Genomic DNA, 26,693 nt, shown 5'->3' with positions numbered 1-26,693 from the left:
AAAAACCACAGTTCTTAGGCACAGTTCAGAAAACTAATTCTGAAAGTCTCCCACTGAAAAGATTTAAAAGTAAAATAGTCCGATAATTAGGATTAAGTAGGTTGGCCTTTGGTGACTGATCAGCATAATGAAGGTAGTTAGGTGGATGGCCAAGGCATTGGGCTAGGAAGAGGCTTCTGGCTGAATCAGATTAAATGCATTGGCTAGAACAAGACTAGTTGCTACAAAATATTTCACAGTTTTGGATTTTTCTATGCATCTAGGTAAAGTGATTCAAATTTCCTGTAAACCAAAGTGAAGCAGCTGACTTTCAATAAAGAAGAAGTTTTTCTCACAGGTATTTTCAGAAACTCAGGCTCTTTGCCCCTGCATGTTGCATGTTTCTTTCCATGGAAAATAATATAACTATTAATTTTCTACCATTTTACATTGTAGAACATGGAAAAAGAGGAAAAAAAAGGGAGGGTATATAATGGAAGAGTAAAACAAACATCAACATGCCCACTCAAAATAAAGTTATCTTCTCAATCCACTAAAAGGAAATATGTACCCTTCTCATATTTCTTTTTTATCTTTTTATAGTTCACTGATACCATGTCCTTCTTCCGCTGCAGGGTAGTAAAAACATAATATCGGAAATACTTGACATACTTACTCATATGTTTAATGGTGATGATACAAGGGAAATTACCCCTCTAATATATTTGAACATTTAGCTTATTATCCTGAGCGAGTTTTCTCCCAAAGCTCAATTTATTAAAACAAAACACATCTTTCTATGATGAACTGCAAAGGGTAAGAGGGCAAAATTCTATAATTAAAATCAGAGTGGTTTTGTCACTCTTTCCTAGCAGATACTGCTTCTACTGCAGCTTAGTTTACTGAAACTTTCATTGACTCTCACTCACCCGCAAGCAATGAGATTTTCACACATGAATTAGGCTTTTCATTTGACAACATCAAGGTTACAATTTAATGCCACCCCTTGACTTCTGTGAATTCTTGCTATTTGGTGAAAAACACAAGGTTGTGAGTAGCCTACAATCATTATTTTTTGGGGCCAATGGAACTTGTGCTCATTGCAGAACTTCTGGGAGGGAAGGGGGACACTCAGCAAACCAGGGGAACCACTTCCTTGTTGACAATATTTATTTTAATTTGGATGTAAATGCTGCATTTTTACCAAGGCATTAGTTGTGTGCCACCATAAACTAAGAATCATAGAATCATTTCAGCTGGAAGAGACCCTCAGTATCACCGAGTCCAACCATAACCTAACTCTAGCACCATGTCCCTAAGAACCTCGTCTAAACACCTTTTAAACCCCTCCAGGGATGGTGACCCCACCACTGCCCTGGGCAGCCTGTTCAATGCCTGACGGCCCTTTCCAGGAAGAATTTTTTTCCTAATATCCAATCTAAACCTCCCCTGGCACAACTTGAGGCCATTTCCTCTTGTCCTGTCACTTGCTACTTGGGAGAAGAGACCAACCCCCTCCATGCTACAACCTCCTTTCAGGTAGTTGTAGAAAGTGATCAGGTCTTCCCTCAGCTCCTGTTCTCCAGGCTGAACAGCCCCGGATCCCTCAGCCGCTCCTCATCACACTTGTGCTCCAGGCCCCTCACCAGCTTTGTCGCCTCCTCTGCGCTCTCTCCAGTATTTCAATGTCAAGGTGGGTAAATCCTCTCTTCTGAAGAGTGGATGCTGCCCCCACATAACCAAGCTCATGAACTCCCAAGGTGGTGGCACGCTGCTCGTCTACCGGTTGTCTCCTAGACACAGGCACTGCTCAGCCCATAACAGATGGACACCTTGTCATCAGACACGCCTATTGCACCACAGGATGCCATGTACATGCCTGCTCCTGCCGTACAGATCAACTCATGAGCCTCACAGGCAGAAGCACACCTGCCCTGTGCTTACGTGAAAGCCTTGTAGTGATTTCTGGGAGAAAGGGCTGTGGGCTCTTCAGAAATGCAGACATGAAGCCAATCCTGTGGTACCAAGGCACAACTAGATGAAATAGACTGTACAGGATGCAGGAAATCTACAGCTGAGATGGGAAATGGATCCAGTCTTCTTGAGTCTTCATCCAACATCTACTCACGTTCCCCTTTCTTTTTGAGGAACTGAGAGGATGTGCAACCTGTGAAAGAATATAACCCCACTAACAAAATTTGTGTATCTTACAGAATCTCTTTTTTACCGGCAAAGCTGAGCATCGTCCAACACAACCTCCATTAAGTACTCCTGGGTCGTTTAGTTTGGAGCAATCCCACCAGCTTACTTCCTTCATAGTCAACCAAAAGCAAACACTTTCTAAGAAAGCTGCACTGCTGCTCTTGCAAAGAAGGAAGTCAGGAAGAGCTGCAACATTTCACACCGTTAGACGTAGTTAATTCATTATCCTCAGTGCATAAATGTCTGTGCCAATGACAGACTTTAATAAGCCTTCAAAACTGACACAGTATTTATCACTGATTAAATTTTAAAAATCAAAGCAACTATGGTTTTTACAGACATGTTTAGATTAAGACTGACACTAACTCAGTATATCAGTTTAATTCACTTGCAATTATGCAGGTGCTCGGGCAGCCTGTATTTCAGCCATTTAAGGCTAAATTGGGGCAGAGGGCCCGCAGCTCCATCTTGGATACTGAAGCTCTAGGACAGTCTCAAGTCCTTTGCTAACACTGTCTTTCAAATACAGAATAGTCTCAAAGCTTTTCTCTGCACCGTGACTATGTAAACTGCTGAAATAAGAAATAGTATACAATGAGAGTCTGCACAATATCTAACATACCCAGGAGGGCGAATTAAGGTTTTGTGAAAAATTTCCAACTTGTATGCATATGACTTTGGAAATAGAACATTACTGTTTTACTGCAGTTGTGTATAAACCTTCATATACCTGAAACTGGTGTATGGGGGTCGATGCATGTCCAGAACAAAGTATATTTTTCGTATATTTTCACTACCATTAAAAAAAAGGCAATTCTTCTGGTGATGAAAGCAGATGTAAAAAAAGAAATTCCACCAAGGATTTGATATGTTATTCACTGTACTTCATTAATATTTCATGTTTTTGCAGCACTCCAAATACACATAGAAGTTATCAGAGATTTTTTTTTGCTTTGTAAGAGTTAGAAGGCATTTGATCATAACTGCTGAAGTAAATTAAGTGGCATTTCAAGAGCGGCCAACTAAAAATGCTAAAGGCACAATGGAGTTTTGATATCCAGGAAATCACAATTAATTTCAACTACATGAAATGGGATACAAGATGGTACGAACCATTTGTTATTTGTCATCTGTTTCATTTGATTAGAAACAAATGGTATTTATCAGTCAGTAGAGTGGAAATAGAATTTGCTGTAAATGATAAAGGCTGTAAAAAGATTACAGGTAAAAGGAGCAATGGGAGAATACGTATATCTATTTCTTATCAAAGTGTATGATAGCTTTCACTTGAGCTGACTACCAAGACACTTTATTATACTGATTTGTATTATTCAGTGAGAAAATGTCTAGATTAAACAGAAGTTAATAAAAACCTAAAAGGTATTACAGAAATTTATTTGGCAATACATTTGACAGTATGCAATTATTAGATAAAAAAAAAAAGAAATGTTAAATACAACTCCACTGATACAGAAGCCATTTAAAGAAAGTTTTCTATGAAAATGAAGCCTCCCTTCAGACTTTTCACACTTAGGTTGGATAATGTCCTGGTCCATATCTAACAGTCCATGATTACTATGGTTTTCCTCACATCACCAGACTTTCCTGAAGAAAACCACCACATACCTCACGTCTACGATGCCAGCACTCCAGGAAGGGCAGAAGCAATTTATTTCATGTATGGAACACGAACTCTTTTCCATACAGATACTCAAATTGAAAGAAAGGAAATAATCTATTTTATTGTATATGTACCAGCTAAACCGGCCATTTCTCCCTGTGCTCCTGGATAGCTTTTCTCATATGGTACTTTATTCACTTGTAACTTAGCTCAGATTTATCCAACTTTTTTTTGTTTTAATATGATCAGTTAAGAGAATGTATTAATGAGTAAAAAAACCCTAAAAACTTAACCTGCTGAATATGAAGTTTTATATAATAAAAGTGTTACACCCCTTGCTCATACGTTTCCCTAGGTGTACCTCACACTAGTTAGCAATAGGGCAATGAATACAGGTAGGAGGAAGGATGGAATAATTTTACGATGGTCTAACAGACTAAGTTACATGTTGTCATGAGCTACACTTAAGTAACAAACTAATATGAAGAGATATTACAAGACTTCTTAAAAGTGCTGATATCCATGAAACTATATTAATAAGTGTTAATGGATTAGGTCTCATATTATGACTATTACTTTTACCAGGCTCTGTTTATAAGTGGTCTTCAGATTCTACAGTGCACAGATAGACCAACTTTAGTAAGTACTTTATTAGCCTTGTTGATTTTATTCCCTGTGTATGATACAGTACCATTTAATCACATAAAGTAAGATTAAAGATTCTGACACCTGGAACTAACAAACAGTAATTTTTTGTTCCTTTCCATATAGACTAATAAAATATTTATACTAATTATTCTGTAAACAGTAAAGGATTAGAACTGCTAACGGCACACAACTTAAAAACAAAGTATGTCTCTTAATTAATGAACCATAGAGTCTTTGACATCACAATTTATATTCTTCAAGAGAAAATTCAAGTGCAAGAACATGTAACATTAAACAACACACAATTAACAACGGTTTGTTTCAATTATCTCAGGTCATAATTAACGTTGGCCTTGCCATTCATCCTTCTCCTCTGATTGCTCTCTATACTATTTATGTAGATTAATTCTTGAAGTACTGGCATTCACCAATATATGGTTTGGAACAATCCACTGCATGACACTGACATCAGTGAGGAGACCTGTTCACTGACCTTCCAGAAGTAGATTCTCTCTGTCCATAATGTCATGTTATGTATCCAGGCAATTTGCCACGAATAATAAAGACTGTGACATTATTGAACAACTTCCTATCAACTGAAGACGTAAAGAACTGCAACTGTCACGCAGACTGATTAAAAACAAGCTGAAGCAAACACGAGTCATGCATATTTGGAAATAAAAGACCACAAGGAACGTACAGTCGTTCTCCATCGACAGATAAAGCAAGACTACAAGAAACTGTATATTTTTCTGGGTTTTATGGGCCTCAAAAATTTAGTATCATGTTTTTCTTTCCCAAGGTAAAATTAGTTAATTAATATGAAATATGTTTATTTTACAAACAGCCTAAGATTTTAAAGAAAAATTGGAGAGACTGCTTATACCTTTCAGATTTCAGATTCTGTATTTAGATCCAAACATGATTAAAATTGTTCATGTTTTGCTTTTAATGAAGCCTACAACTCAAAATAAATACTGTGATACAAAAGAGCTATCACACTTAACCAAAAATGGACTGGCCCAGTGATGAAGTCTTTGTTTACTGAGACCCTACATAGGCAAAATGCCACTAAAGCATTCATTTATCCATACATATAACACTTCATAGATACTTGAACAGAGATGACACTCAATGAGTAAAAAATATGCCTTTGTGTTAGTTCAAAATGATACTAAAATATGCACAGTCTTATTTTTTAATACACTTTGAAACCCATGCTTCTATCAAGAGCACAAAATAAGCTCATACCTATAGTGGTCACAGTCTTACCTAAACTTTGGAATTACCACAAGGTGCATTATTTTGCACACCTTAATTTTCCAGAAATGCACTAAAAATGTAGAGTGTGCAGTTCTCCATGTGGTCTACAAGGAAATACATTTTCCACAATCTCGCAGTAAAAGGACCTGAGCTCTCCCCAGCAAGCAGTCCAGCTATTAGAAGTTGAGCAATAAACTACAATGAAGCGACACTGGTTTTATGGCAGTTATTAAACCACCTATATTAGTCTTCCAATATTAATAATTGAAACAAAATCAGTAAAACCAATTTTTCTTCTTAAATGGCCTCAATAGAATTAAAATAATGTATGAAGTTCTTTTTAAAGATATCTGATGCTCAGCATTGGAGAGAGATCTTTTCAGTGGTACTAAGGTGAAGCTTCTTGTTCATCCTGGGTAAATGAATAATAAAAAACATGCCCCATATCACCAGTACAGGTGAACTGTGAAAAATCAGATTTATACTACAGGGTGCTTCAGTGCCTATAACTGCATGAGGCAGGGGGCAGGGTGGTCTTTTATGTGTGAAACCATTGTACTTCTTACCTCCAGAGCTTTCAAACGCTCTAATAGCAATTTGGTTTTCTCCTTTTCTTGTTCAGTGCTGCTGCTTTCACTTCTTGAATCTTCATCTGCCGGCGTGTGAATTTTTTCCGTGCCTTCTTTATGTTTCCTACTGTCTTCTGACAGCTTTTCCTGAAATGATTTTTTAAAAAGTCATTACTCGTAGGTGGAAATGAAGTTAACTATGCAAATATCTTCAGATCTCCCTTGTACATGAACGACAAAAAGATGGATCAAGTTGCCAGTTACATTATTCCAGTACTAAGTAAGTGGAGTCATGAGGGTCTATGAAACATGCTGCTACGCCAATTCTGCACAAGTGTATGCACAACTTCACTGCTACATCTACATAAGATTTTTAAAAAGTGGAACTCATTATCTTTTTAATAAAATAACTTGCATTTTCTTTGAAAGTTGCAATAAAAATTGAGAATACCAGCCTTCAATTGAAGCATTTTGATGCATATAAAGCAGTTTGTTGAGGAAAAGCTAACATATGTTCATGCCTAATGTATTTCACCTTTCCTCATCTAGAGCTAGCATTTGAATTATTAAATAATGGGCTGAGAACCAAGCTACCACCTGAATACTGATTTAAGATCCACACTAAAATATAACTGGAGAGAATCAAGCTGACAGGAAAATTTCCAGAAGTGCTCCAGTCTATTGCAAGTCAGTCAGACTGCGTTATTTGCTGCTGCTGCTGAGTGGACTATGGCTGCTGAGTTTTACAAGAGGTCTATAAAAATCATAGGACTGAACAGTGAATCCTACTAACTCCATTAATTATGTGTTCAAGTTCTGTGTTGAGAAAGAGAATGAGATTGAACAAGCAAAACAGCGAGACTACAAGCAGGCGATGTAAAGTATTGCCCAAGGCCACAAGGCAAGCATAAGGGGAAAAAAGAGATGCACAGATGTACAGAGTGAATGACCGTCCCTGTGCAACACCAAGTGGGCGATCTCTGCCTTGGAAATCACGTTCTCTAGCTATGGAAGCACATGCAGTGTGAAAACTAACGAAACAAATGGAAAACATGAGGTAAATCAACATTAAATAATGGGTGTCAACACAAACCAATGGGCATTTGGAATTCATTATGTGCCTTTTTGATAATTCTTATAAACAAAGGCACAGACTTTCGTGATCTTTGGGTTAGTCTATAAGTGAGATGTATTTCCTGTAACTATTACAGAACACAAGCTTTGACTAGGCATAAAAATATGCATTTTCATGAAGAACTGATCCAGCTTGAATAACTGTGCATATATCTGATAACTCTTGGAGAGTTAACAGCAAGGCATTATCTTAATTAAAACCCATAAACACAACTGAATTAAAAATCAGCACCGTGAATCACATTTCTAACAATGTCTTTTTAAAAAATGAACTAGCTTAGAAATTGACTATTACCCTGTTTAAACTTTAATCAAGGATCAATTTTATAAGCTATGGGCTTAATCACCGACTACTCTTACACAAACCATGAGGCCCAGATCTCATTCTGAGCCCCAAAACACAGACGTCAGAGAGTCATTTTGTCAGGTTTCCAGCAGAAGTGTTATCCTGATCACAAAGGAACCATAAATACAGTAGTTGGTGGAGGGTTTTTTATTATTTCTTTTTTCTTGCTCGCTACTCACTGGTGCAATGATCAAGCATCTGTAAAAGAGCCATTAAACCATTTTCCCTTCAAGTTGCCCTCATGAGTACATTCACATAAAACACTTCAATGAACTCAGGGAAAAAAACTTGACAACGGTATCTCTTCGATGTAATTCAAACACAAACAATCATTTTTAGGAAAGAGTGTGGCATGAATCAGATGTGACTAATGATGGAAGAAAGTAGAAACATCAGCACAGGGACACCTTTCCTGCTCAAACTAGAGGGCAGCAATTTCAAAGGACATGTAGGAGAAAGCAGAGCTTATAACATTTCATCACAGAAAGGGGAATAATGCAACTTCTCTCAGAGTAAGTCCCAGTCACCTGAAGAAGTAACCCATTCATTTTCTAATCACAAAATCTTATTAACTATGCACACGAGTGGAATAATCAAGAATATACAGCCTGGTTTACTATGATGAGCACTAGAATATTTCAAGATACTACCGTTACTCCTGCTTGAGTGTTTAAGCACAGCTCACGTATTTTCCAATTAGTTCATTTCTGAGTAACAATAAATGAGTTTTAGTGTTTCAGGCATGGGCTAAAAAGGTCCCTGATATGTCACGTACCTGGAAAAGCTGGAGAAAAGAGGAAAACATGATTAACCTTACAAATTATTAGTCATGCGGTTTGCTCACAGTGCTGTTCTGTCACTTTGACCAGTTCTATCTGGGTGACATACAGAACGGGTAGAGTGGAAAATCCACACTCAAGAAAGCAAAGAAAACAGGTGCTTCTGAAACAGCCTTTGTGCATAAGTAAGAGGGAGGATGACAAAGGCTTTGGAACAACAGAATCCTCTTAAGAGTGAAAAATCTGCTAATTTCAAAGGCAGCTGCCTGCGGGGGGAGGCAGGCAGGGCAGAGAGAGATTTGCAAGAGGAGATGTGTATCTATCTCCTGCATGATGTTCAGCAAATCCTACAGAGAGCTCTAGAGTGAGCACGCTGAAGGCAGCAAACAATGGCACAGAGCAGCTTATTCCTTTCCCCACCCCCCTAGATTCCTACACTTCTTGTGTTACCTCAAATAAAGACCATCTTTTGAACGTTCTGAACAACCTCTGTTGTATACCTCACATACCGCACAATTAAAGACAGGCTGGGTTTTCAAGCTGAATAGCAAAACATTCTCCAGGTCAGAAGTCCAGCAAAGGCAGAGTAAGTGCTATCCTGCTGAACAATGCAGTTTCATTTCTGTGAAGAGGTAACAGATGGAAAGAGTGCACTGCAAGTAAGCTGGACAGGTGGGGGGAGACAAAAAAAGCAACAACTCAGCTCTTGGTCTCCCCAGACCAATAAGAGTTTAAGACACATGCCTGAACCACAAAAGGATGCAAACACAGCAGCCTGATGAGAATTCACCACTGAAGGCTCATCTACATCTCTAATGCTCTGTGTCAACAAAGAGACAACAAAAATATTAAATATTCAAATCTTACTAAAAGAAAACTAGGATTATGCTGCTCACTGCAGACCTGTTCCCAAGGAAATTAATGAGAAGCGTAGAATCAAGTCCCACGTTGTGTAAGCTTCTCAAACTCGTTTAAACTGTCATTGCTCTTCTGAAACCAACTGTATTTTGTAAATCTAAAATGACATCCTGCCCTGACCATTATTTCTAAGTATTCGGTTTGTTCTATAAATCAAACAAATAGTACACTGATGATGAACCCTTTGATCAAACACTATAGGCCCTACAGCCCACGGAAAACAACAGATGAAAACAGACCCTGCGGTCTGGAAATGGCAAAGCTTTCTAGAATCAATGAGATGATATAAATCACTGAAGACATTGATCTATGAAGCTGTATAATGCAGTGAACTGACTGAGACTTATCAGAAAGCTGGTTTTCAGCTAGATAAAGTAGGAAGGAACAGTCTAATAATCCTTCTTTCTACTAATAAACAGAAGTAAGAACAATAAATTAATAGAGCAGGAAATTCACCTGAAATTCCAAATGATCATTTACTCAAATTTGTAGAATATAAAGAACTACGTAGAACATAAAGCAAATCTTCTCCATTCCACCAGCCTTTCAGAACGCTGCAAGTCTTTTCGCTGTTTATAAACAAAAGGAGTAACTATAGTGATGGAAAAGATCATATGGAAGCTTTTAAAAGATAAGAACCAAACTGGCTATTTCAGGAATTATCTCCCCCTTCATCCCAAGAACGGCAAACGGCTGCTCGCCGTCTGGACACAGCGATAGTCACTGGGTGACTTTCCTCTAGGACTTGTCACCTTCTCAAGGAACAGACATGTCTCAAAAAGGACACTTAGCCAGCTATTTCTTAACCATTATTATTTCAGTAATTATTGTACTTTTCAACTTCTATTGTCGGTATCATCAGTTGTCTGTTCTTTGCCCTTTTGTCTCTCTTAAGATACATTCTACGAATTACACTACACACAGAGAGGAAAAAAAAAGGTGTGTGGGGGGGTGGAAATCAGCTCAATTTGGAATATTTCCATTTGTAATTGAGTAAATGTTAGATGACAGAAATTGAAAAAAAGGTAGCTCGCAAAAATCTAGTCTAGATTTTCTTCTTCACAGTGAAAACCATGATTAGGCACTAATTGGAATAAGTGCTCTTCTCTGGTAGTAACGACTAATACATGATATAAAATGATCATATATTATACTTCCCCAGGTAATTCACGTTCCAACGTTTCCTAATTTGAGGTTTTACAATGCAAGAAAACTACCTTTAAGCCTTTAAGAAAAGAGTAATAATTCACACCGTTAACCGGCAGCACAACAGCTGCCACTGCTCTCAGCAATGGGAAATGCAAAGTCCTGCACTGGGGGAGCAATAACCCTGCTAATCGGTGATGAAAGGACCAGATACAACGGACACAGGTTGGAGCATGAGAAATTTCAATAAGATATTAGGATTTTTATTGTTTTTCTCCCATGAAGATGGTCATATTGGTCACTAGAACAGGTTACCCAGGGAGGTTCCTGAACCACAGAGGTATTGCAGAGTTCACTGGACAAGTGGCTTTAATAATACAACACAGCACAATCTAATCCTCATGTAACTGGATCTGGACTCTACAGCACCAATTATAAAGAGCAATCTTTCACAAGGACATGTGACAAAATTCTGCTTGAACCAAACAAGAATTAAAACAAGATCAAGATCTTTGAAATGCTGATTTTCCCAATGAGCGCCGCATGACATGAATTGCTTGTCTGGAAACTGATAAGTAATAATTAGAGATGACATCTTTGCTTATAGAAGTTAAAGATCATTTTCATATGATAAACACAAGTCCTCCAGAGAAGTGAAGTGTTTCAGATGCAATGTGGTAAAGATCCCCCAGATACAAATTATCTCTATTTCAGTTTGGGGTGTCAGATCATGATGCCTGAGTGGTGTTATTTTTTTCCTGTTTTTCCTTCTCCCTCTCCCCCCCGCCTTTCAAATTCATTTCAATTCTTCAGCTTCTGAAATTCATTAAAGACAATGGTTTTATAATGGTTACAAATTCAAATTCTTCTGAGAGTCATGCCTGCAATTTTCCAAAAACACACTTTAATCACACTTTTAACCCAATAATAAAATATATGTAGGATATATAATTAAATAGTGCTCATGATTGCTCAGAACCACTTAGTTGAGAAAATAACCTCCCATGATTCATAATGTAGTTATTAACAGATCATATACAGAGGCAATGGTAACAGGCATCCCAGAATCCAATCAATATTGAATCCAAGCTAAGCGGTTAACTCAGCATCGCAAATCATTTTGCACTTTCCATGGTGACTCAGGAGGACTTTCAAAATAAGATATTTACAAAATAGTGATCTTATACTTCAGTGACTGAATTTGGTGACCCAGCTACATGTACTACACTTCAAACACTCCTGCTGTACCAAAGGCAGGCTCCTAACCTCCCAACCCAAACTGCAGGTTACAGATCCATATAAAGAACTGCTTATGTAAGAATAAATTGTGACTGTTTTTTCTTGCAAAGCCATTCCTTAGTCTTGATGTATTCTTAGATGATGTACTTTCAGTCTTATTTCCACTGCAGACCTCCTAGTGTTCAGCACTATTATTCACTGAGTGTGAGCCATATGAAATGAGGATTTTCAGACCATCGATGAAGATAAAAAAACTGTACATTAGGGTTTCTTTGTACTTTTATGAAAAAAACAGCTCCAAGCTATGCACAAGTAGCTCAGTCTGAGTGCACAAGTTGAAAAAAGGCAGCTATTGCTCCAAGGACTACTGACTTACAATTCCAACAAGGTTAAAATTGTTTTCCCTGGTACCTTGCTCCCCCAGCACCATGACCTTTTTTTCCTCTATGTAATTAACACTTGTTTACTGTGGCTCAATCCCACATGATACTGTGGCAGTATCTTCTGATATGCTTTATAACCTGGGCCATTCACTGAAACCTGAGGTGTATAAAAGACACTTGTATATTAAGTCAGAGCAATGCGAAGCTGGCGACAAAGCTGGTGAGGGGCTGGAGCACAAGTGTGATGGGAGCAGCTGAGGGAACTGGGGGGTTCAGCCTGGAGAACAGGAGCTGAGGGGAGACCTGATCACTGTCTACAACTGCCTGAAAGGAGGTTGGAGCATGGAGGGGGTTGGTCTCTTCTCCCAAGTAGCAACTGATAGGACAAGAGGAAATGGCCTCAAGTTGTGCTGGGGAGGGTGTAGATTGGATATTAGGAAAAAATTCTTCCTGAAAAGGGTTGTCGGGCATTGGAACAGGCTGCCCAGGGCAGTGGTGGAGTCACCATCCCTGGAGGGGTTTAAAAGGCGTTTAGATGAGGTTCTTAGGGACATGGTTTAGTGCCAGAGTTAGGTTATGGTTGGACTCAATGATCCTGAGGGTCTCTTCCAATTGAAATGATTCTGTGATTCTATGAAGCAAGACTGAGGAATTCACAAATTATTTCCTGCAAGATGCCTGGTACAGGAGTAGTCACTGATGCCAGTGTGACCTATGTCTGTCCCATCTGCATTTTTTTTTTTCTTTATTTACTAAGGGGAATCCCATTACACATCATAACCCAGGTCTGGAAAAAATTATGTAACCAAGCAAACAAGTTAGAATGCAAAAAAAGTTACATGCAACTGGACAGTGCAATTTAAATTATCTCCAAGTATAAGGCTACAAATATGACTTCTGGCTTTACTTTGCTTACTTCTATCTATGTACTCAGCTGTTTTCTCTTGCTTTATTTTCTCCCCCTGGAATGACAAACTAAAATATAGCTTTGCTTTAGATAGCACATCAGCAAGTGTAATAATAATATATTCTTGTTTAGCTAACAGCTTTTGTTCCGAACAAGCTGACCAAAACTGAAGGAAAAGAAAGGAATGCACATATATCACAAAATTTTATAGAAACATCCCAAATTGTTCACAGTTTAACATTACCATTGCCAGGAAAATCATATAAAACTCTTCTTTTTCATCTCTGGATTTCACTTACAAAGCGAACAGAGCGAGCAGTAACATTCCCTAGATTAAATATGTGAGCCTCCTACCACTCACATATCAATCTAAACGTACTCCACATTACTCTTCACTCAAAACACTCCTCACTAGTACCCACTATCACTCTACTGAACAGTTCCGCAGTAACATTAATATACTTCCTGATGATGCTTTTATTGGCTGTTCCATGTACCAGAAACACCTATTTCTTTTGAAAAAAAAAAAAAAGGTCCGCAGAAGAAGAAAAACTTCCCAGTGAAGAGTAAGATCAGTAAGAGCAGACGGAGTTTCTCGTCTTCAGGTCCCCAGCTGAACGTCAGTCTGGGGTGTCAAAGTGAACCACACTAGCCTAGTGACCAAATATTGCTGTTGACACCATCCTGTCTCCAGTGAATGGATATTCATATTACCTACAGCACTCTCCCCCCGGCACTTTGTCAGCGGTGCAGTCACAGATGGGCCATGCTGAGATGGCTCTTCCAAGCCAAGGTGCAGTAACTCCTCATGTTTGCTGTTCTATTGCCTTTGCAAAATGTTAGACTTCAGCTACACCCAACAGCAGCTACCAGCACAACAAAAAGATTGTTCTAGAAGCTAAGCTCTTCTTCATAGGCATATATATGATATTATGAGAAGAATAAGCAGTGATTTTTTTCATGCAGATATTCTCTTATAAATTGGTTCATTATAGTACCATACTTAAAGTAATCATCCTTCCTCCCAGGAAATCTGTGTGCAGCATTTAAACTTTCCTGAAGGAGTTTGTAAGTATTAATGTAACTACACTTGACTAAAGTGACAGTATTAAAATATCTATCTTCAACTGAAGTACAAACAAGCCGAGATATTCTGAAAATTAAGTTCAGTAAATTTTATGTAATAGCAATTAAGGCAATAGAATTATTCTGGATAAAAATTGCTAGAAATAAACCAATTTTTCTTTCCTTTGCAGCCCTTAGCTTTTTTTTTTTTTATATAATTTTTTTCACTATGTGGATGAAGGCCAAATTACGCTTTTTAATAAAATGAAAAACTTTGAATACATATTTTTTCTTGCCACCAGAAAGTCTCCTAAGGACTTACACAAGTTGATCCAGTTTTCCATAGATGGTTTCTTCAGGAAATACCACAAAGAGGCTCTAAAGGACATACCTGAAGATGAGTATTAACCAGTATTCTGGAATGACAGCAATATATTCACTAACTAGTTCTCACCATAAACACAATTGCAGAAGCTAATCTAAGAAGTTACCTGTGGGGCTAGGACAAAAAAATATAGTGTACTATTCCATAACCAGGTAATTCTTTTGCAAATGCCAGGGAACAGCTGCTTTGACTCACAGTCTTGTCAGGGAAACTTCTGAAAGAAGCTCAGAAGGCAACTTCACACAAAAACAAAATGTAGGAACAACCATTCTGGATCAGATCAAAATTTCAACTTTTCAAATATGATATTATAGTTTAGTTTAAATATATCTAAGTGAAATTAAAACCAGTTTTCTTGATCAGCAGCTTTTGAAAATTTCAAAAAAAGCACTGTTTTCTGCTGGTTTGAAAACATAAATGTATAACGATTCAAAAAGCAGCTTAAACTATCTTTTATGGAGATGTGGAAATGGGCAGAGAGCAAGTGACATGGCCGTATATAAGACCCGACTTGTAATTTCAAGGAATGCAAACTGGTTTTTCAACTTCTCTCTCCAAACACTTTTCTCACTCGACAGCTGATTGCAGTAAATGGTCTCTCTATATTATTTCTTATTTGTTGTCCTTACACAGAAAATGTAAAGGATTTGATAGATAAAAATGCTTTAATTTAATTGCAGACCCTCTTGCCCAACCAGAACCTCTTCAACACCAGCCCAGGACGGGCTACACTGTGTCAGGTCAACAAAGGACGTCTGGATCCTGGTGGAGATCTGAACAGGCTACAGTGTGGTAAGACCTGATTAAAATGAAGTCTTCTTTTGTTCAAGCGCCAAGAGACACACTACAGACCTGGGAGCTCTAAAAGCAGCTGCCAGCTGGGAGATGACAAGTCCCTGGAGATCTCATTGCTCTGGCAAGACAATGGAAGCCGTGCTGGTCCCAGGGCGAGTGTCCTGACGCAGCCCCTGCCCACCAGTGAGCCTGGCTGCCCGTAGCCCTGGTTTATAGAACCACAGAATCGTTGTGGTTGGAAGAGACCCTCAGGATCGTCAACTCCAACCATAACGTCACTCTGGCACTAAACCATGTCCCTAAGAACCTCGTCTATATGTCCTTTAAACCCCTCCAGGGATGGTGACTCCACCACTGCCCTGGGCAGCCTGTTCCAATGCCTGACAACCCTTTCCATGAAGAATTTTTTCCTAATATCATGAGTGAGAAGCACATGCACATCAAGAACAAGTTGGCCCTCACATACAAAGATACTGGCATTTCTCCAAGCAGCAGATTATCTTAAAACTTGTATTTGCTATAAACTCCAGGAAGTTCTTCCAGTCTCTGAGGACTACCAAGCAGAGGCATGTTTGAGCCATCCTCTTTTCTCTGAAATACATCCCCTGATTGAGAAAAAAGGCAACCAGAAGAACACCATTAAGGGCAAGACTAAGGCTGCAGACAACCTGCTGTGCATAAATGGAAAGTCCCTGTATATATTAGGATGACCTTTATCAGTCGGGCTGTGAACCACATCATCACCTCGCTTTCCAAAGAGTGTCTTTGAATTTCTGCTATGCCTGTTTCATACGTATATGGCTCAGGCAATGTATATGGGCTGATTTTTAGGGATTCATTCCAGAAGTAAGAACTAGAAGACAGATATACCAAAAAAAGAAACACTATGTTGTAGAGGAAAATCTAAATGTACAGTTATAATCAGTATAATACAAAATACACATCGGCCAATCTTTGCCTCTCATTCCTGCAGATATATGGAGTATTCTGGAAAGGAAATAACAGCTTGTTTTCTGAGGAACAGGCACACAAATGACACATTACAGTTATGAGACTTTGCTGTGTTAAACATAGCTCCGTTGCTTTGTTATTGTATTACAATCAAAAAGGGAAAACTATCTGCACACGTGTTCCTCGCAACAAAACTAATTTTGAACAGTGCCTGAGGAGCACCGTCACTCTCCTTTGGGGGCTTGGGAGCAAGAATCCAACCTTAATTTCGTTAAATATAGGAACAAATATTAATCAATTTTTGCACAGTGGTGGAAAACTACCAGAAGAAAAGCCGTAAGGAATTAGTTGTTACGGAGCTAGCCCTGGATTCCTCTGTACGGAAAGCAGCAAATGCTTCTGTCCTTGAAGGTGTGGGATTCCCCGTGGAGCCCTCAAGAATGTGGGCAGCTTCTCCTCTGTCCTTTTCTCTGGGAGACACAAACCTGCTAAGCTTGGGAAGTCTGGTTGATGCAATCTCTTGTGTGCATTTCCAATCCAGAGATATAAGTTTGATTTTAAGGATAAATTTCTTCTTTCTGCAACTGAAGTGAGCATCAAAAATCCTGTCTGGATTTCAGCTAGGGAATTCCACTAGTGCCTTTTTTCCAATTCATGGCCATGCCCTATCCATAAAATGTTACATATCAATGACTTGAACATCAAGCTTTTAAAATTTTGTGGTAAAATGGAATTATGTTGCCAAGAGATAGAGTTTTTCTTCTCATGAAAGAGCTGTTGACCTCAACGGCTGTGCAAATTGGAAGTGACAGTCACAACTGTTCCATATTTGAGTCTCACAGAGCACAAAGACAAAAAAAATGGGTTGATCTGGCCAACGATGTCACCTGAAACATGCCTGTATCTCTTCTACAGTCACACCTTTCTGATACATGCTTTGGAAAACAATTGGCAAAATACTCCAGACTTCATGACTGAGAGCCACAAGCCTTGTAGGACCAGAATAATTTTATCTTTGTATTGAAGTTATCGAGTTTTGACAGATAAATCTTCTTTCTTAGCTTTGAATAAGGCAGCACATGCACGTATTTATACCCAGCAAGAGGGCAGGAAATGGAACTGAACTTTGTTATGTTCAAAGCCACTCCTCCCGTGAAGCTGCGGTGTGAGCTGATGACTGCAGTGGCGGTGGTGCCCTTCCCACGGGACAGATGTGGAGCTGTGTGCCATTCTTCTCATGGTGCACGCTGAAGCCTGAGGAATCTCTTCTGAAGTTGTTACTTGTCAGAATCTTGTCATCCCTCCAGAGTGAGAAAAAGCACAGAGCTGACCCACAGCCAGCCAGCCAGCTCTTACTTGGCGAGAAGAGCCCATCAAAATGCTTAGGCTGCAATTGCTAAAACCGTCTGCCACCACTTTGGTGTGAGGGGAGTCAGCTGGGTGCCAAAACAAGCACTGGAGCAAAAATGAGACAGGACACAAGCCACTTTCAGAAAGAAATGGAAGGAATCAAGCCGCCCTTCTCCATTGCACCCAGGGCTGAAGAAACCTGAAAAAGTGCCCTAGTGTTAAAGCCACCTGTAATCTCCACGGAGCCTTTGAGCCAGAGTCCTCTTGATATAGACTCAACAGTGCTGACGCCAGCAGAGAGATCGTTCTCCTTGACAAACTCCCTACCCCTTTACTCATATCTTTCTGCTCTTGAATTTGCTCAGTCAATCTCGGAAGACCTGCACTGTCTACCATGATGAAAATCCCTCCTGCTAAAAAGCAGCCTAGACCAGGTCAGCTGGTGAACAAGTGCAGTCAGAGACAGTCCGCACTGGCACTGAAGTTGAGGGATGACTGGGCCTGTGACATTTGACAGGGTGACTTTCATGCCAAAACTCAGGATTTCAGATCCTGCCTGCTCCCACAGCAGTATTTGTTTGGAGTGCGTATCTCAAAGCAGCACACTGGGGCTCAGAAAAGGTTACAATGCCTGCAGTGACGAGATTTTATTTCCCTAAGGTTTTCATATGAATTCACGTACCAAATCCAAATTTCCAACAGCAAAAACTCACTTCCCCATTTTTGAATACAGAACAGCACAGCCCCACTTGAAGACCATCCATGCTCTACTTTGAAATAGATTCTTTTTCCACTAAAAGTAATCATATGTTAAGCAAACTCCTTCTGGAAAATAAGCCTTTTTTCAAGATTACAAGGGAATTTGAAAAGCCTTTTTATAAAAAAAACCCTTAATTATCTGGCTCAGTATTTATAACAGTTTCTGTTACCACAGAAGCAGCAGCTCACATACACTGAATGACATCTTAAATGTTCCTGAGATAAAATGATATGTTGTTATCGTCTTTTTACAAAGGTTAAAGATGGACAGACAAAGTGAATTTGTCCAAGGAAACAAAGAAATGTGTAGTGAATGAAGAATCAAAATGTGGTCTGCCAAAGACATGGCAGCTCGCCCTTCCTCTCCAATGGGACTGTACCATGTCTGTCCTGGGCTTTAGTGCACATATTGACAATTCCAGAATTATAAAAAACATGCTCTCCATCTATTTTGATCACCGTACACTGACATACAGTCAAAAGGAGTTTTAAAAAAAAAAAAAAAAACAGAACAAAAACAACAGTGAAAGACTTTGAGTGATCTGTAATCAGGGCAGACTCTACCTAGATATCCACTATTGTGATCAAACGTGAAAGAACTCTATGTTTCAACATCCAAATCACAAAGACAAACTTAGGTTGGAAAAGACCTTTAAGATCATCGAGTCCAACTGTAAACTTAGGAAGGAAAGCCTGCAAGGTGTTTGTTTTAATGTCTTGGGTTCAAGTACTGCACATTCTATTTCTGGGGATCACTCTCCCTCTTAGATAAAGCGCTTGTGTCTTGAATTAGAATAATATTAATATGTGGGGTATTGCTTTGGCCTTTCATGGCCTTGCTTTTAGGTAGACAATGCCTCTTGGAAACAACATAAAAGCTCTTACATACCACAGCCTTTCAGTCAAGTCAACTTTTAAGCAAGAAATACAATGGTTTATGGCAATTCAAATCACACATATTCTTGTCTAGATTTACGTGCGCATTCATTATAAATCTTCTCTCAGTTATTACTATGTAATATGATAACAGAGAACAATTTATTTACAACCCTGCTTCTAAAATCATTTACCCTAAAGAGAACACATCATCCATCTGTAAGCTGAGCAAACTGAATTCGCATAGAGCAGCCAGCTCTACAGAAAGGCTTAGAGTAGTTTGCTTCAAGTAAGAACCCCAGCAAGACCTAACACAATATTGCAATAATACTGATTTTCTGCACTCCATCTTATTATCATTTTTCTAACTATGCAACATTTAATGTTCATTAGCAAGAATATTTATTCTGGATTCAGGCATCTTGATATTATAATAACAACTCAATTTCACACATCCCAGAACAATAATTAGATTTGTAAAAAACAAATATGTAGACAATGGTCAATAGATCAAAAGCATTTACTGCACAGAGGTATCTTTTATGACTGTTCAGATATTAAGATGAACAGAGTTCATGCACTAAAACTAACACATCATGGTGTCCGAGAATATACAACATATGTTGATAAGTCACACTGGAGACCACTTAGGTCACGTCCTCGTTTGTTATGAAATATGCAGTTGTCAAACTGCAGTAAAATCTGATACTCTGTTGCAGCGAGTACTTATCATATCATTCTGACCACATCAAAGTAGTGAGAGAACAGCTACAACTAGAATATGTTCTTTAAGGTAAATGATTGTAAAGGACGGCTTTCAGAATAATGGTAGTGTTTATACATCCAGTAAGTTTTTTATATGTACACGAAGATATATACATGTCACTTGGAATTCAGATCATAAAAATATTTGTTCATGTGGTAGTTCACATCTATATTTCGCTTACAAATATTATACAGGCTGATAATATGAACATCATGTTCCCAAAAACCTGAATACATCGGTGTTTCTAAGAAACATTGCCTAGGTTGTATATTCAAGATCTATTCCCATTTGTGAATTAACCTTATAAATATATTAAAAACTGTCTGAAGGAATTTAGAAAGACACAAATGAAATGCTTCCATTGCACTGCTGATGCCTCTTGCCAAACCTGGACATGTATTTGCAATAAAATTCATCACATATTTAGATGATAGTTTTGTCCATGATTTCCATACAGTTGGTTTCAATAACATTGACGATTCATATAATGCTTTATTAATATTTTTTCAATGTTGAAATACTTTGTAAACATTTCAGATCACAGATTCTTTGCCAGCTATTTGTTTGGAAGAGCCTTCCAGGTATTAGCTTTTATTGTCACATGCAGTTGTTGCCTAAATCACACTGCATAGTTTTTATTGTGTGACTGAATAACAAAGACACATCAAGTGAACCCATTTCTGACCTGCATAGCAGGTAACCATAGAAGGGAAAGAATGGGCTGGTTTGCATGTGAAAAGAGCCATTCCTTGAAATTCCCACAAAGCAAACTATCTGTTCAGAAGTTTGTCATAGAAGTGAACAAAAGGCATGTAAGGATGAACGAGTCAAAGAGACATGCCAAAAAAACCACAATATTCATGGAAATAGTCCATAGTTTTGATCTGCCTTCCTGTGTAACCTCATCTGGGTGTTCCTGCTCCAGTGGGGGATTGGACTGGATGAGCTTTTGAGGTCCCTTCCAATCCCTGACATTCTGTGCTTCTGTGTTTTACCCATCACAGACTGGTATATGATGCAGTAGCCTTGCTGTTCCTCCAGGAAAGGAAGGTGCTTTAAGGTCCTGGGACAGAAGTGGCTCCACTGTATAAGAGAATACGCTTTGGGGAATATGCCCTGACTACCACGCTGCAGATTCAAACAAAACCCCACGTCCAGAAAGAAGGGAAAAAAGGGGCAAGAGAGCAGTTTTCTGGGTGGAGGGAGTTGTTTGCTAGAGCGGAAGAAAAACAAAGAATTGTTGTTGTTATCTTTAACTGGGCAGAACTACCTTGTTCTTCTGTTGGTCAGAAAATAATTTGGTGTAAAGATATTTTACACCAAACACACCACAGTAACCATCCTCCTGGCTGGCAGGAGACAAAAACGCTTATGTCAGTACGGCCTCAAATGAGAAAACAAAACAAAACCAAAAAACAAAACAAAACCCACAAACAAACCAAAAAAACCCCAAACCACAAAACCCACCCCCACAACCATAAGCAAACTCTCTTTTTCCAAAATTAAGAAACAAATAAAAGATGGAGGAAAAACTAAAATGAAATACAGAATCACTGCAATTGGAAAGCTGCACACAGAATGCCAAATTTCAAAAGACCACACTGCTATTTTTTTTCCAGCTTGGTGCTTGAAAGAAAAACGAAGAACACCCAAACCCTCAGTTTGATGGGAAAAAACTGAAATACGGGTTTGCTTTTCTTGTTGAGACTGCAAAACCAAAACCGAAAGAAGCTAAAACCTAATCATGGTACCACCTTGCTGTGGTTTCCGCGGTAAGACAGCACACTGAAAACCAGACACTAAAATCACTCCAGCGCTCTGTTATGAACAGACGAGTCACCCCCCAGAGGAGGGGCTGCCACAAGCCCACTGCAGAACACCCACTGCAGGGGGGCAGGAGGGAGGAGGAAGACATGGATTTAAACTCTGAATCAGGTTTCATTTTTGCATCCCAAAATGATAGTGAGTAAAATACACATGCTTTTATCACCAGCTTGTAAAAGCCAAACGTCCTATTATAACTTCAACAAAAAATTTAATTTGACCTGAAATTAAATTTTACAGGTTATCGTTTTAACAAGAAAAATTGATTATTTCAGAAGGTTCATCTAAAAGATTCTTTTCCCTTCAATCCAACCTTAAAAGGAAAATTTAATTACCGTGATAAATACTCTTTAATATACATTTTTGTTTAGCTTTATTGTTGCATTTTTAATCCATCAGTTGTAAGAATGGACTAATATAACTAGAATTTTTGAAAAGTGTTTTAGCTGAAGGATTGCTAACTAGTATAGAATTTAATATATTTTTTGAGCATTTTATGTCTTTATAAGGAATACTTATTCTGTTTAAAAAGGTACAGGATTGGACTGACTTTATTAAGTGGTTTCTTTAAGAATTCATGTGCAGAATACCTTATTAACTGGGACGTATCTCATTCCTGCTTTCTACCACCTCAGGTTCACTGCTTCCAGAATATAGCAGTACATTAGGAAAATGGGAAACACTCCTTTCTCATAAACAGCATAAACAGATCTGCTTCCCTTTGAAAAACCTCTAAAATCCTTGCCCTCCTAAATTCTGCCCCGAGAGACTCTCTCTACCCAAGTGAGGTTGATAAAACACACCTGCCCCAAGCAGTGATAAGAAACTATGGAGCCTGATAGGGAAGCCTCACACCTAACAGAATATAAGTGGATAAAACTATCCATCACAATCTGAACGTCAAGTTCTCAAAAGCTTCTGTTTTCTGGAGATGCTGGAATATATTACTTAAAATATTAAATGCTTTAATAAAGTCTTCAAAACTAGTTTCTCTGTCCCCTATTAACTGTGAAGAGCAACAACTGCAGATAACACAATGACATTAAAAATGAAAAACTCTGGTGAGAGAACACTTGGGAAAATGTAGATAGTAGCAACCACCACTTACAAGTATTCATAACTAATAAACAAATAAAGGAAACAATGCCAGACACATTTACCTCAACAGTGCGATTTTTGTTTTAAAGAACTTTACTATCACAAGAATACAGGCAATAAGTTACTAATACCTGATATACCTTCATGATATTGACAGTGCCTTCTCCATGCTGGCCTGGGGATCCTTGGCTCTGCAGCAGATTTCTCACTGTCTCCTCCATTCTAGAGAATGAAAATATTTATAAAAGTCAACTGTATGGAAAAAAAATAAATTAAGAGTTGCATTCGGTGTTTTTGTTCTTTACAAGAGTCTAATGCATCCATGGCTACCATGAAATTAATATTTAAAGACTATCCTGGCTTTATAATGTTCTCATACTCCATGTTATGAATAACACATTAAGGGCACTCTTTTATCTTTCGAATACGCACAGTAATTAGTTGTATTGTTAAAACCCTGCTGGAGCTTAGTTACAAAAATTATAAACAAATGTGTGCAAAAGACATCACCTTGTCAACAGTGTAACCAAACACCATGATAAAATTACTGTCATTTAGGAACAAAACCAGTCAGATTTAAAAAAATAAACAAACAAACAAACAAACAGAAAAACCAAACACCAAACAACTGCTGTATTTCTGGCCAACTGTCAGTTTTGTGCAATTTGCAATTTAGACAGACTGTCAGATACATTACTAGTATTTACTCCCTATGTCATAGGTGCAGCAGTGTGTGCCAGCACATTTGTTTATAGAGGCACAGCTGCTGAACATACTCACCCTCCTTCTATGCCCTTTCAAAGGGATGTAAAAAGCAAGTGTTGGCTACGATCTGGTACTACCAGCTCATGAAAACGTAATCAACTTCAGTTCTATCAGTGAAAGAAGGAAGGTTTGCACTTTCCTTTTATAAGGTGTTAATAGACACCATCTAAAGTTGTCTTTGATCTATATGCATTCATTAAGCATGTTAAAACTGATAATAACACTAACCTTCCTGAACAGAATAAAGAGTTCTGCTCCTTCACACAATAAGACCATTGGGAATGATGGAAGCCACCTATGAAACACTAGTCCCATTCAGGGTGGATCAGAAATTAAATCCCACGGGCTAAGGAGGTGTCACCAAGGCTGAGCACAAACAAAGGGTCTGGGTTCTATAGCTGCTTGGAGCTCTGTGAGTGTGGGTAAGAGGAAGAAAGGCATCAAAAGCCAGAGAAGGAGTGATGGACACAACGACGAAGATCTCAGGTTTTGCAACACAAAGTGCTGAGTGCCAGTTCCAGCCAAAGGTCCCCACACTTCTCACCCGAATTCTCACCCCTGTACAGCTGCTTCTTCAGCTGTGCGGATGCAACAGCTTCTCTCACCCTCACTTTCATGTTTTCTGTTCTTTCCCTTTTAAACTCTCTCAGTCCCCCAAAAAGCTGGAAGAACAGCCCAACTGGAGCAGGGCTGGAGAAGGGAAGCTGCCATGGCGTGGCTGTGCAGGAGAGAGAGAATACCTTAAGAATAGCTTAAGAATGCCTTAAGCCACATTCCCAGATATGCTCCAACCTTGAAAAAACAGCCAGTATTCCTAGGTACATCTGTTTATTTGTACCACATTTAGGAAAACATGAGTTCTGTGTACCATCCTTTGCAGATGCAGTTGAGCAGCACTATAGCACTCTTCACAGTGTACCTTTTTTGTTGTTTTGTTTTGGTTTTGTTTATTTGTTTTTAAGGTAACAGTCCAGCAAGACAGCAAATAGTAGCTAACTGCTCTGGCCAAAGGCCAATAACGTTATACTTTATATAAGCCTCATAGTCTTTCTGTCCTTTCAGTCTTATCAGAGTGAATGGTATTGGCTAATTTATCAATAACATGATGTTTTGTTAGGTTTTCTTCTTTCAAGTCAGCCAGCTACGCTGCTTTTCAAGAAGCCAACACTGGGTATTCATTCTACTCAGATGAACACTGACATTTTACTTATTCATATGATGGGTTTTTGTCATTGATGTGCAGACTTCTATACTGCCAGAATGCCCACAGAGTAGTTGGACCATCTGTTGACCAAATGTGAATAAAAACAAGCCAGCTCTAATCTCTAGTGCAGACAGTGCTGCGATTTTTCAGTTGTGGATTGGAACCACTTCTGCTCATAGGATGACCTTAATCAGCTGCCTTTTACACTAAAGAACAAATCATTGCAGTTTATAATATAAATTCCTGTGCAGTCCTCACCAAAAGATTTAACTTATTAAAATGCTTATAATTTAGTTTTTAAATTAATGATGTAATAGGATTCTTAATTATTGTGTTTATATATGCATACACAGTTCCAATTCTAGTCCTCCATAAAGCTCTTACAAATTAACAAGCAAAAAAAATCAGGCACCACTAAAATTAGAGTTTTTCAATTTAGGTCTAATAGTATTAATGAAAATATAGCCTAGTTGCATATTAGTATCATCAGTTAAACCAGCTCAGAAAAAATACAAAGAATTCTTAAATTCAATAGGTCACTTCATCTTCAGTCAAACTCAGATGGTCTATTTTGGATTACAAGGCTACCTTGTTCAAATAGCCTCATAGGGACTGGCGAGCACAGTTTCACATGGCGATGAGAAACACCTCCCATCAGCACTCAGATTTCTATGCAACAGAATAATCTTTGCAAAACAAAAACCAGCTCGGATGCAATTGAGATTTCGTTGTTTTGCTGTTGGCAGCTATTATAAAAGTCCATAAGAGCTGACAGCCATAAAGCTCAACCACAAGCATCACTGAGACACTGTCTGTGTGGTCACGTCACTATAAAACCAGCACTGAGGGATCTTACAAGCGTTAGGTACCCATGGAATCCGAAAAAGGAAACAAGGAGGTGGAACGTGCTTACTGCAAAGCTCAGATGGCCAATGCTCTTGCAGTTTATAAGCTGCTGCTTCTTCACTAGCATCCCAGTTGTCCATTTTTAGGAAGGACTGCTTAACCAAACATGGCACAGAATTACAACTGAAACTTGTTTCTAACAAATTAGAATCTTCGAAGCATGAATTAATGGCACTTTACTTGAGAAGTGATTGTTATATTATGTTCTAGAATATTCTCCACAGTGAGTGTACATGCCAGAAAGATTTAATATAAATTCTTTCAAAGAACGCAAGAATAGTTGAGCCTCTACAAATTTAACTTGAAATCCCATGTTTTGCTCCCTGAACGAAGCTTCCAAAGGCCACATAAATATTGGAAGGGAAGCAGAAAAATTAGGAGCCTTATGAAATTCTATTTCTACACACCAACCTGTATTTCCCCCCCTTCTGGTAACCTCGCAAGTTTATTTTCTCTTGACCATGATTCTAATATCCTAGATGGACTCACTCCAATATCAAGCACTTGCCAATTACAGCTAGAATAGCTCTCCCCCACGCGTGTATTTTGCCTGCTTGCTGGCCTATGCTAAAAAACCTGTTATTCCAAGGAAACTGTGCATCTTATATAACTATCAAGCTGTTACAATCCGCAGAAACAGTCCCTAAAGCTCACCATTCCCGAGTCTACACCCTTCAATTGCTATTTAAGAACATTTGTTTTCCCCTTTCTTCAGCGCTCTATTTACTGTCTTTTCAACTGAAGCATCTCAGGCAGTACCATTAATTTTCTTTCTTACATCTATTATTTTAATAGAAAGTTGATGTTTTCTTAAA

General features: G+C 38.6%; 1 protein-coding gene across 3 annotated transcripts in view; it reads right to left on the bottom strand.

Moving 5' to 3' along the window:
• Window positions 1-26,693, bottom strand: part of NCKAP5 (NCK associated protein 5) — a 487,324-nt gene that overhangs the window by 115,642 nt on the left and 344,989 nt on the right. For 2 of the 3 annotated variants that reach the window (XM_021296516.2, XM_021296523.2), the window contains 2 exons: window positions 23,135-23,225; window positions 6,280-6,429 (listed from right to left, as the gene is read on the bottom strand). In XM_021296516.2, coding sequence (XP_021152191.2) covers window positions 6,280-6,429; window positions 23,135-23,225 — 241 coding nt within the window. The remainder of the gene's footprint in view (window positions 1-6,279; window positions 6,430-23,134; window positions 23,226-26,693) is intronic. The other variant, XM_065069581.1, reaches the window with a different exon arrangement.

Source organism: Columba livia, chromosome 7 (genome assembly GCF_036013475.1).
Source record: "Columba livia isolate bColLiv1 breed racing homer chromosome 7, bColLiv1.pat.W.v2, whole genome shotgun sequence".
NCBI classification, from domain to species: domain Eukaryota; kingdom Metazoa; phylum Chordata; class Aves; order Columbiformes; family Columbidae; genus Columba; species Columba livia.
The sequence above is the reverse complement of the archived record's forward strand: the minus strand, read 5'-3'. Positions and strand labels throughout refer to the sequence as shown.